We start from the raw sequence: 12891 nt of genomic DNA, 5'->3' as shown, positions 1-12891 counted from the left end.
TGCGTTGTTTGCTTTTCGCTTTGCGCGCCGAGATGATCGAATCAATCGCTTCTCGAAAAATAATCGGAAAATCGATAATCACTCGAGCTTGAATTGGGTGATGTAAGATTTCTACTTCTTTCGCCGGTGAAGAGCTTGCAAAAGTATTCTTAAATCCTTGCAATCGAAAGAGTTTATACGGGAAGATTTGCTTTCCGTTTTTAACTATAGCGGGAAGGAAGTGAAAGAACTTCTTCTTCCGTCTTAGCTTTGAACGCGAAAATGAAACGAGAACACGTGTTGAGCTGTAATTTTTCAGTGTGGTACCCCAAGTTCAAGAACATTACGATCAGAAGTCGGGTAATTCCTCTTTCGAAGGAGTTTGTTGATTATTTAAAGGCTGATAACGTTGTTTTGCCTGGTCAACCTGTCGTCACGAGAGATTCAGACGAAGAAATCGAGAGCGACTCCGAAGAATGGCAGGCTTTGGACGAAGATCCAAACGAACACACGATCACAACTCCCGAATTCAATGAAATTGATTCTGCAATCAAAGAAGCTATAATTGAATTAGACGGGGCTGTCTTCCCTAAATTGAACTGGAGCTCTCCACTGGACGCTTCTTGGATTTCTTGTGATGGAACACTGAAATGCAAGTGTCCAAATGACATCTATCTTCTACTCAAGAGCTCTGATAACATATGCAGAACACTCTTTGAAACTTTCAAGCACTGTGAAGATGGAGAAGGAGCGTTGGAGAATGGCTTTGAGCTTGTACTTCGGAAATGGAAGGATATCAATCCAGGAATGGAATTCCGGTGTTTTGTGAAAGACCACAAGCTGATTGCGATCTCCCAAAGAGACATTGCAAGCTGTTATGAATTCATTGAACAAACTGAACAGGATATTTGTAGTGATATAGCAAACTTTTTCAAGGGCAAAATTGCTTATAAATTTCCTGACAGTTCTTACACATTTGATGTGTACAGATCTGCAGGTCAGAAGGTTTTACTGATTGATTTTAATCCATTTGGGGCTCAAACAGACCCCTTGTTTTTCACATGGGATGAACTCAGCGATCCTTCCATGTCCGTCAGTGATAATGATGATGAGTTTAAAGGTGTGTTTAAGTACGTAACAAGTGCAGGAGGGGTGCAGCCTAATGCATCTCACTTAAGCAGAATGCCGACTGACATTGTTGATTTAGCCTGTGGCAATGACATCAATAAATTAGTTGATCTTCTGAATTTAAGAAATTTGATTGGACGTTCTGGCGATGAATCAGATGAGGACCAATGAAAGTGGAAAATGGAAAAATGTACTACTGCACAGTCTAGACTGAAAAGAATGTCATGTAGATTTCATTTGCGCATCATTTAAATTAAGCTTTTAACAAGAGAGGTCATGTAATATACATGTACTGGTGAGGCATCCTGAAAGTTTCACAAATGCTTGAATACTGTAATTCTTGATAAAAATTACTGAAACATTGCATGAAAAATAAATTTTGTCCAATACTGCAAACCTTAATGTCCCCAGTAAGGTCTTCTGTCACATTTGACAAGACTGTAGCTGTTGAAAAGAGAAATAAAATTATGTTTTAAACACAAGAATAAACTCCTTTGTTAGGGTATTAGTCTCCTCTGCAGCTGTTATTAGGGTCGTCACACAACGCTTCTCCCCCACTAACTATATGATACCTTGGGAAATAGCTGAAACTCTTCATGGTTATTGATAGTTCAGTTCTTGCTTTCTATCCATCATCCAACAATATGCTCCTGCTCCTATTCTCGTCCACAATGACTCTCTCACAATTACAAGAGTTCTCACTTGCATTCATTTTGCAGATAGGTCTTTTTATTGTATAGAAATGCATAGTTTACTGGAAAATACACCACTCTAAAACTATGAAACTACAGCCCCCATATCTGGGACCTGAGTGGCATATTTAAATCACATCTCATTAGTGACGATATTGATGATGTCATTTCCTATCTTTTCTCTTTTGTTTGTGCAGACAGTCAGTTCTTCCATACATTAAAAAGAAAATTACACGGTGGTTTGAAAATAAGAATCTTATTTTCTCGTGTTAAAAACAACATTGTACTCACTCGCTGTACTCTTTCTTAAAATATTATTTCCATCACTCGCAAATAATTTTCATATCTCTGTGCCACCCCTAAAGTAACTCCAAACGAGTAGGACTGGAGCTGACTGATTGGCCATCTTCCACTATTCAGAATGTTTCGATGGAAGGTTTCTCATTTCCTCAGTTTGCCAAGTGAGAGTAAGCAACTGAGTTCTTTGATCAGGAGAGGAATTGCGATCAGAAGGAGTTTGAGTTATGTGACTCTTGGCGAAGGAAAGAACGTAAGATATGGTTCTAAAATAGCTAAAATGTAGCGCTGTTTACGTGAGTTCAATTTGTAAACAATATCACGTTTTTCACTAGACAGCAATAAGCTAACCTCACTTACAACGATTAAGCTGTCACTTCCAATAGGGCACTGCAGAGGCATTGTAATACATTTGTATCCGTCATAATTACGGCAAACTTACGTATAAATCCTGAAATACCCCGTTTGTTAGTACTCACTTTATGGACAAATCTCTGTGAAAGACTTACTTGTCAGAGCAAAGTCCCTGGGCCCCTGGCGGGGGGGGGGGGGGGGGGGACCCCTGAAAAATTGGATGGCGGTGTGCGGCGCGCTTCCCAAAACCCTTGCCCCATTTATGACCATAATCTGCTATTTTCCCTTTCCTATTCATGACCTGACTAAAAATTTGATACCCTATTTATGGCCATTGCGGCTAGCACAGTTGCTCTAAACATAATTGACGAAGGGCTTTTGTTGATGGCAGTTTTGTAATTCCACATGTGAAATTATAAATTAACACTGAAACTTTGTGCCAAAATTAAGGAGTAATTTTTCACCCATGATATTGAAGGAATAATATAATGTGTATTTGCCACTTTCCTTAGTTGGTTTAACGCTTTCTAAGTATTAAAGTACTTTGTTTGGTAGAAAGGTGTACCTGTTAAAGCATGGGTAAAGGGTGTTCCTGTTGAAAAAGATGCCACAGATCAACTGCTGTCTTTGGCGAAGTTGCCAATCATCCACTCGCATGTGGCAGCCATGCCTGATATGCATCTTGGGAAGGGTGCATGTGTTGGTTGTGTCGTTGCTACAGTTGATGCAATTATTCCTGCCGCAGTTGGGGTGGTAAGTACGAACTTTAATGAACAATGATATACAAGCTTTAGGTTTCTATCTGGACTGTATGGTTATACAGGATGTTAGTCAGTTAGGGACAAATCCTCAGACTCCTCAAGTCATAGTAGATGTACAAAATGAGGCTGAGAAAGTAGAACCCAGTGATCGAAGATCTTTTAAACATATCCTTTGGCTAATAAAACAGATTTATTGAGGGTATTCTATCAATAAATGCAAAAAATTAAAAGCCATCTTTGTATTCTGAAGCTCTTCCATCCAGTCATGGCCAGAAACTTATTTGCATGGTACATGTTTGTCATGTTTAATTATAAAGGACCAAAGTCATCATCATCATCACAACATGGTGTTATGACACCAATAGTGCGAGTACATGTCCCGCCATTGTGCCCTGTATGCTGCCATGGACTCAAGATCTTGATCCATTCCATTCCATTCCATTCCATTTCATCCTAGTTTAGCATCACGTTCCACAGCATCTCTCCATCGAGTGTGACACCTTCCACTTCTTTGCTTCACATTCTCAGGCCTCCATTGTTGGGAAATCTTTGTTGACCCATAAAGGACCAAAGTTATTGTTTAGAAATTGTGGACATGAAATGTTGCATAAGATGATAATAGTTTTGTTAAGTTTCCTTTAAAGGATTATACTTGCATAAATTTTGCCAAGCAGAAGCTGTGATGAGAAATAAAGTTTTAAAAGAAATGTTTGGCAATCATTTAAAGGAGCACACACTTCTCAAGGACAGATCAAATTTAGCTTTTCGTTCACTTTTTAACTAAAGGACATTGGATGTGGAATGATGGCAGTTAGGACAACAATGTCAGCAGAACATCTGCCAGATTCACTGAAGAACCTTCGAAGAGCCATTGAACAAGCTGTACCACATGGACGAACCAATCAGGTGCATTGTAAAATACATATATTATCATATTTCCTTTATTGTCATTCTTGATACATTGTGCAGTTCCAGAAAATTTCCATACTCCCTCCACAGAAGGGATTACAATTTCCTGGGGGTTTGGGGATTCTGTAAGACCAAAAAATTAAAGATTGTCATGTATGATGCCTAATTAGTGAAATTTCCAGAGGGATGAGGGGCATCTTTTAAAAAATCCCTTCTGTGGGGGAGGTATGGATAACTTTTGGAACTACTCATTTTTATGATCAACATCTTATTTCTCTTAACAATGTCCACACACTGTCAAGTTGGCAAATGATGAGCTGTATTTCCTGTAATGGATCATGTAGAGAGGCTCCACCTGAAAGGTTTTTTTAGGGGGAGAGGCTGGAGGTATACAAATGGGCTGAGAACAAAATGATTTAAGTATAGCAGGGGTTACAAATTCACCAAATTTGGTGTATTTTAGATGAAAAAGTTGTCTGTGAGTCCAAAGAATTTCTAAAGAGAGTTACTTTGACTTTAATGTAGAGTCCAGAATTGTGTAGTAGAATTTTTTTTCTGCCAGTCAAAATTTTAATGATTGTTGGATTAAAAAAAAAATTCTTAATTGACCACTCCCCCAAAGGTGTTTGTAAGTGCCAATGGAAACAAATGATGAAACAAATACAATGTCAAAGGAACATAACATGGTTAAAAATCTCAACTAGTAGGAGGCGGACCAGTTAGCTATTTACAAGCACGGCCGAGGAGTTGAACTTGGGACTACTGAGGACAACATCAGCCAGTGGTCAGAATGGGACTTAAATCCCAGACCTCCGCATTTCAAGTCCTGTGTCCAAACTACATGTAATTGACCGCGCTGCCTCCATTTGCATCATTTGAATGAAGTTTGTCCATTGCTGTTTGTGTAACACATTTGCTACTGCTTGTTGTTTCAGCCACAATGTTTGATTGTAATCATTTTTGCAACAGTTCAATCTCCTTTGTATGCATTTTCATCTAATGGTGACATAAATTACCCACCTTCCATGACCCTGCATTTTCAAAATTGTCTACAAAATTTGTGGAGAAGGAGTCAAAGCATGAAAGGGACTACAAAGGATAAGAAAAGATCTAAACCCTGCTATAGAGAAGGGTAGGGAAAATTAAAACATACATTGGTATTTAAAAGGGCTTTTAATGGTGTAGGAAATGGATGCAGTGTTTTTCAAGATATGTGAAAGGTTTATCCATTCATTTTCCATGAAAGGTAGATTAAAGGGTTCCTTTTTCTGTCAAACATAGTATATAAAATAATAGAAAAAGATTTGGCTGTTCCCTGAATAAAACTTTGTTCAGCAGCTGTGCTCTACTCCCTTTCACTGGGGTTATGTGTCGCATTAGCATGACAAAGACTGGTGGTTTAACTCAGGGTTAAAACTTCTAACTCTTAATTTTGACCTCAGGGTGGCAAAGGCGATCTTGGAGCCTGGAAGGCAAGCGGCATTCCAGACTCTGTTGTGACAGAGTGGAATAAACTAGAGAAAGAATATGAATACATCTGTAGTCGACAACCCATGGCCAAGGCAAAGAACAATGCTAATCATCTTGGAACTCTAGGCACAGGAAATCACTTCATTGAGGTAATTATGTCGTTTGGGTTAATATACATTAGTATATTCTCAGCTCCGACTATTGCATTTCTAGCTCTCTGATTGGCTCAAAAACTCCGACTATGAGCCATTAGTCGGAGTTTTACCTTATATGGAAAACAGTGCGCCAAGTTTAAAAATTTTCCGCTCTGTAAAATTGTTGAAATAAAAATCGGCGGCAAAAACCCGATTAAGAATATACTAAAACAATTATTCCATTCGACCTTGTTGGATATGAAGTGATCATAACCAACTCGCGCTACGCGCTCGTTGGTTATTTATCACTTCATATCCAACGCGGTTTCATGGAATAATTGTTAAATGTTGCTGTCAACATTGTTTTGTTCCAGAAAATATCTATACCCCTCCCACTAAGGATGTTTTGGTTTGAACCCCCCACCCTATCCCCCTGGAAATTCCAGTTTTGATTCACAGTTTCCTTTGAAAATTTTGGCTCTTGCTACCCCCCTCCTCCTTGGAATTTCCAACAGAGAGCTTAAGAAATGACGATGGTGATGCCAGGGACGACACCTGGAAAAAAATGATTTTATAGTTTACCATGGAATTATCTAGATCTGCTCACTACTTCAAGTGGTCTTAATCCCTACTCAAGCTAAAGATGTAATGCCAGTGATCAATTCCATAAGAAAATACAAAAAAATTAGCCATTGTGGTTCATGTTCTTCAAGATATGCAAAATTTGGTCATTTCACGTTGTTGTTTTGCCGAGGACGGTTATGAAATGTAGAATAATTTATAACACACTGCATAACAATTGTTCTGCTTATTAAACCTTTTGTTTAGTGAGGTTGTCATTGCAGTTGCTGTTGTGGTTTGTTTAAACTTCCTAATAATCCTCCTTTGGGTGGGGGTGTGGGTATTTTCTGGAAGCACACATTATGATGATTAGGTTTCCTTGCAGTAAAGCAGCTGGCATGTGAATAATATTGCTGATGAGTTCTGAATGATGCTTCAGTGAAATTATGCGAGATACAGTAGCTCACAAGACACCCAACAGAACAGTAAAACAGTATGTCGTCAATGATAGGATCTCCCTAGAAAGTGAAAACTGTCACTCTTTTAGGACTGGCATTTTTTCTTTGAAATTTATCTCAACTGTTTTTAATTCTCTTTAAGATGTGTCTTGACGAGGAGGACAGGGTGTGGTTCATGCTGCATTCAGGGTCACGTGGGCCAGGGAATAGGATTGGAACAGTGTACATTGAGCTTGCCAAGAATGACATGCTGAAACTAGACAAACAAGTAAAGGTATAAGCACTTTTTCAAAACTAATATCTCACTGTTATAATGTGGAAGGTACAATAACTATGACATTTGTCTAAAAGGTTGATGGTTTGCATGTAACGTTTCGTGCAACGTATTTCGCAGTTTTGTGGCTCTGTTACGGGGCAAAGTTAGTCAAATTGTGCAAAATGTTTCTAATTTGTCCAACCTACAAATATTTGTAGCAGCATTGCAAAGAGAGGGCCTGGGGGGCCGCCATTTTGTTCACAACGGTACACTGCTAGGTTACTCACTATCTACTAAACAATTCTATGAAGTGATAGTTGATGAGGCCGAGGACCGAATCAACTATCACCTCGTAGAAATCGAGAGCAAATAATGTAATTGTTTTAGTAGAATTCTAACTAGACTTTCCTTCAAATAACGATTCCAATTATTTCTGGTCTCAGTATTAAACTTCACGCTTTGGAGAGTTCGCGCGGACTGAATTGTCAATTTGGCATTTGCAGTTGTGTACGCGCGCTTATCAGCTTCTTTCAAAAATTTCGAGCTTTTTTAATTCAAGAAACCGTAAATGTCCTCCTTTTAGTCTTCTCAGGAATTTGAGTATCTATTTATTTCTAAATGTTCTTTCAAAACTTCGGAGAAACAAGGAAACGTTGCAATTTTGTCGACCACACCAAGCCACTGCACACTAATGGCCGATAGTGTGCAATGGCTTAGCCAATCAGATTGTAGCATTCGCATTAGTATCCTACATAGTAGAATTCTACTAAAACAGAATAGATAGTGATTAGCGTAGCCAATCAGAGAACGGCATTGGTGACTGAATGCTATTGGCATTATACTAAAGAGGATTGTCTCGTGATAACTGTCATGTATAGATGTACCACGTGACTTGAATATGGAGTGCAAGGATAAAAATGTGCAAGGAAAAAAAATAAATAGGGGTTATTAAAACTTTTGATGACTTTTGAAGGCGAGAAATTTGTATGGTTTGTTTCATTTTACCCTTCCCAGGTTGAAAAAGATCTAGCATACCTCAGTGAGGGCTCAAAGAACTTTGAAGACTACGTATTTGCAGTGACATGGGCGCAAAAATTTGCTCGTGTCAACCGCAACATAATGATGTCCAGTGTACTCAGAGCGGCGCATGAATGTGCAGATATGCCGCCATTTGATGTGGATCCATCGAGCAAGGCTGTCAATTGTCATCACAACTACGTCAAGGTGGAAACGCATTTCGGAAAAGACGTGTTTCTAACGAGGAAAGGAGCAGTAAGTTAGTTGTAATGCTCAAGTGAAGGATGTAGCGATGTTGCTAGTCTCAATGAATTTAAGTGTGCCCTGGTAGAACTGCATCGCAAGTGATAGTTCTTGTTTGCACGCAAAAGGAATCTGGCGTCGAGTATTTAGATGTATCTCAAGCGAGACCCCAAGTTTTCTAATTTTGCGTATTCAGACCTTTCAGTTTTCGTCTCGAGTCCCTTAATGAGACAACGAGCCTGAGTTTTCTGAGATCGGATAATGAACGAGGCGCTGCTCCGCTGAGTATCGTTCATAAAATATGAAGGCCAGTTGTCAGATAAATTAGCTATTTTAGTCCAAAAATCAGAATAATTTTCCCTTTGAACTTGAAGGTAACGCGCACGCTTATGGACAACGGCAGGAGCTAACATCGTTCCTCAAATCAGATAATGTCCCGCAGATAAGTATTCAAGTATGCGAACTTTTAGTTTTCCCGCCATACGGACGTTATTGTCGTTATTGCCGATTTAGAAATGGAAAATAGCGAAGGACGATTGTTTTGAATTTCCCTTAACCGTCAGGTTTCTGCTCGTCACGGAGAGTTAGGAATCATACCGGGATCCATGGGAGCACGGTCGTTCATTGTCAAGGGCAAAGGAAATCCTGAAGCTTTTCACAGGTATGTTTTGAAGTTTCGGAAAACAGTGAAATTTCACAGCAAATCGTCGTAAACCCGAAGAGGTTCCGATTCTTATCCTTCAATCAGAAATTGCACTTGTGACGTCAGCTCGTGTGACGTCAGCCACGCCATTGGTTCCAGCAAACCAGTGTAAACCCTTTCCTGAAGACTCCGGGCTCACTAAATGTTCGGTGCTTTTAACTGCATGTTATTTTTTATTATGCGGTAAGAGGTGGTTTCAACTTTTTACATAGATAGATAATATTAAATTACACAGAAAAATACAAGAAAAGTTGCTTTCCACGAATGCCGTGCCTTACAGAACTTATTTGAGTAGACGTTTGAATTGCCCAAGGGTCTCTGCTCCCCATAGTCACAAGGAAGACTGTTCCAAAGAATGGCGACACCATAGCTAAAGCTATTTTTGTAATAGTTTGTGCGCGGCAATGGAACATTGAGTTTATTCTCGGAGTCCCTCAGGTTATATGCGGTTTATCGCTTTTCAAATTTAGAACTTAGATAGTCCTAAAATAACCCGTGCACAGACCTGTAAACGATCGTAGCTCTTCGAATTTGCTGTTAGCGAGCTAGATTTTTCCAGCGTAGGAGTTCAAATAGGTGACCAGTATCTTTTTCGTCTACGGATGAAACCTTCGTATGTGACCACTCAAATGCAGCACTGTTTGTTATGCTCGGTCTAAATGATTCTATTTAATTTCTCCGCAGTTGTAGCCACGGTGCAGGAAGAAGCATGTCTCGAACCAAAGCCAAGAAAATGTTTACAATTGATGATCACGTGAATGCGACACAAGGCGTGGAGTGTCGTAAGGACGCTGACGTCATTGACGAAACACCAATGGCGTATAAGGATATCGATGACGTCATGGCGGCACAGAGTGACTTGGTAGACGTTGCTCACACGCTAAAACAAGTGTTATGCGTGAAGGGATGACAAGCCAAATTGGAATCTGGTCGCTTTGCCGGCTGTGTCGGTTTTGGCAAATTTTCGTCGAAGCACTCGTCAAGTTTGCGATTTATATTATCCAGTCAATGAAAAGCACGAGCACACGAGAGTCTTCCGAAACAAAGAATCACATCAGACGTACTTGTATTCCGGAAGTTATGACGCTGTCTTTGACAGGTGGCGGTCAAGAGGTAGTTATGAACTGACACTCAAGATCCGCAAAATTTACTGACAATTGAACCTCGATATCCTCGATATCTCTCTCTCGAATTTAAATATTTTCTCCATGGATATAATTTTTTAGTCATTTACTATGAGCTACCTCAAACTGTAGCTGAGAAATCGCCTAAAATTTAACTGTTCGCTAAGAGTTTAAAACCGCACATCCAGTCCCTTTGTTCACAACGGTCAAGCGAACTGCGCGTGCGTAGCCCCCAAGATAACGTCATTATTTTCTGAATCTTCCACATACAGGCCTTGAATGCCTAAGGTAACACAGGGCGCTTTCCATTCGACCAAAAATTTCGGTGTGAATTTCCGGAAATTTTCTGCATGGGACGAATGGAACAGAATTTTCCGGTTTATGCACCAGAGTGGAAAACGATAAGCCGCACTTTGTGCGCTTGGAATTTTTCAGGGACTTCTAAGTTAAATCGCAAATATAGTAGCTCACAGAACACTGATCCGTCGACACGGCGACTTTTTATAGCCCATGACAGCAGGGACTTCACAGAAACCACAACGGCAGCGAAAACGTCGCAAAACAAAGGGTTTAATGAGCGGTACAACGCCTCTGCATGCGTTATAAATCTCTGTACATTTCTTAGCCAACCTATGCAAAACAAACAAGTTCACCGCGGGGGCACTATTTTTGTTGGAATTAAACGCTTTCTTGACGAATTTATCTCTTGGTAGTATTCATCGACAGACAAGTGGCAAGTAAAATACTAATCCATTTTCGAATACGCGTCGCCGTCATCTTTGTATGGATGATCGCGGTGATCGTGGCCAAAAGAACTCGCGCTGAATAGAAAGTTGCGAATTTAAGTAATTTCCGAAAAAGAGGACAACCTCGCGAGGTGTACCCAAATTTTCGAAAAAAAAATTTCTGTTCCATTTGATTTTCGTTCTGGAATTTCAGGATTTTTCGGTTGAATGGTTCGCTTTTCGGAAATTTAACAATTTCCGGATTTTCTGGAACCCTTCCTAGGAAATGTCTGTACCATTTGTCCCCGTTTCGAAGATTTCGGGATTTTTGGTTGAATGGAAAGCGCCCACAGCCTCTGAAAAGTCAGGCCTTATGCGGGCATGTGCATGGAAAATTGAATAATTGTCATCCAGCTAGTTTAACAGCTTGTAACTTGACTTACCTGTGCTCGTTTTTCAACGACTCTTACAAAAATCTGGCTCTCACATTTTCCCTTCAAACCCTTACAAAAATCCAGGCAAGTTAAAAACCGGAAGTGGTGTTTGATTTTTGGTTTGACCGCTGTGAAGTTCTCCTGACAGTTAGCATCATTACACTGGGTGTGGAAGCTTACCACCGCGGCAATGTAGGGCCTGCGGGCCATAATTTATATCATCGTCCAATTTAAACTATTTAACACGGTTCGTTGGCTGTTATATCGAATTGTATCCAAAATATGCGAGCTCAGCTTCAGACACCGAATCATAGTCGGATTTTTTTAATCAAAACAATTTTCGAGGACGTATCAAGTGGTCCGTGAAAATAGATTCAAATCTATTCGAATTTGAAGGCTATGCGATGCATAAAACAGGCCTAATGAAAATGTAGGAATATATCCCAGACTAGGAATTATGAACTGGGTCTAACGTTAGGAATATTGTAACCGTTTTCACAAGCTGGCATTAAATTTATTAAGACTTATTTATTGCAAACTGCAGCGTTGTTTGCTCTTCACCGCCGCTTAACGACAGAAGTTTTCTTTCAGCAATCAATAGATATCCACTTGTTGGCACTTGATTAGCAAACGGTGACTAAAATAATTCACAATGCTGGCCCTCTTTGGTCTGAGCTCGGTGCGCGTGGAGTTATGGGCCTGTTGTACTGGTTTCGCGACCTAACCATTAAGTACTGCGCGCTACTAGTCAACGATAAAGTGGAAAGTGGAAATAACAAGATAATTCGTATAATGCAGAAGGTTCCTTCGAGATGTGACAATGGGCGAGGTCAAATTAGTGTTGAACTGTATATATCGAAACACTCCGTTGTGAAGCATTTTTTCAGAGGAACTAAAAGGGAGAACGGCTTATTCAGCTTACTGTTTTAAAATAAAAAGAAAATAGATTTGACTCAAAAATCTGACTGTGCAAAGAGCTACAAAAAATCTAAGAATGAAAGTGGGGATGATAACTCCAAAAATATATATATTGTTCCAAAGACAGCACAGAAAATACATCATTCTGTTCTTATTAAATAGCAATTCAGCAAAGCTATTGTATTACGTATAAAACTTAACGTGGCAGTCCAAACTGAAAGCCAAAAATACAACCGCTCATAGCTGTTTCGGCCTAGCTGGGTCTGTAGCAGAAAAAAAATAAAAGATGGGGCAACCAGCACGAAGCTGACGAAGGCTAGTTTTCTACTAAACGCACATGGTAATGACCTCAGATGAAACTCAAATCCAAATGTTTGCGGAATGCACGACGCGTGACTGTGAACAAAAAGTGAAAATGCGAAATATCATGTGGGTGTCACAATAAGGGAATTGAGGACAGAAAAAACCGTCCTGCAGAAGATATATGGCCAAAATCATGCTAAAAATGAACAGCGAGCGATTCTTTTGGACGAGGTTCATATCGTTTTTATCTTCATACATATTCAAAGTCGAATCCTTGCGCTAAGGAATTAGAATGGACCAGTCCACGTATGGTTCGTCGTTTAGCTGCCAATATTAGCGCGCCCCACGCAAAAGCAGCCATAAAAGAGGTCGGTTATGGATCGTCTTCGTTCAGGATTCGGAACCGTAAACGAAAGCCACCGGAA

General features: G+C 39.8%; 2 protein-coding genes across 3 annotated transcripts; both read left to right on the top strand.

Annotated features, from left to right (window-relative positions):
* The first annotated feature begins 64 nt into the window (after nt 1-64).
* On the top strand, nt 65-1596 carry LOC110043075 (cell division cycle protein 123 homolog). The gene has a single exon (XM_020748489.2). The coding sequence runs from the start codon at nt 262-264 to the stop codon at nt 1276-1278; it is 1017 nt and encodes a 338-aa protein (XP_020604148.1). The 5' UTR covers nt 65-261; the 3' UTR covers nt 1279-1596.
* Nucleotides 1597-2177: 581 nt separating this feature from the next.
* LOC110043074 (uncharacterized) lies at nt 2178-11783 on the top strand. 2 transcript variants are annotated; one of them, XM_020748487.2, is made up of 8 exons: nt 2178-2349; nt 3006-3203; nt 3998-4117; nt 5563-5739; nt 6886-7017; nt 8014-8271; nt 8823-8920; nt 9647-11783. In XM_020748487.2, the coding sequence occupies exons 1-8, from the start codon at nt 2221-2223 to the stop codon at nt 9870-9872; spliced, it is 1338 nt and encodes a 445-aa protein (XP_020604146.1). In that variant the 5' UTR covers nt 2178-2220; the 3' UTR covers nt 9873-11783. The 2 variants fall into 2 exon arrangements, with proteins under 2 accessions (XP_020604146.1, XP_020604147.1); XM_020748488.2 differs by having other exon boundaries at nt 2248-2349; nt 3010-3203.
* Nucleotides 11784-12891: the final 1108 nt, after the last annotated feature.

This window comes from Orbicella faveolata, unplaced genomic scaffold (assembly GCF_042242905.1).
Source record: "Orbicella faveolata isolate gen_17 unplaced genomic scaffold, um_ofav_v1 contig_35, whole genome shotgun sequence".
Lineage (NCBI taxonomy): Eukaryota > Metazoa > Cnidaria > Anthozoa > Scleractinia > Merulinidae > Orbicella > Orbicella faveolata.
This window is presented reverse-complemented; position numbering and strand designations above follow the sequence as displayed.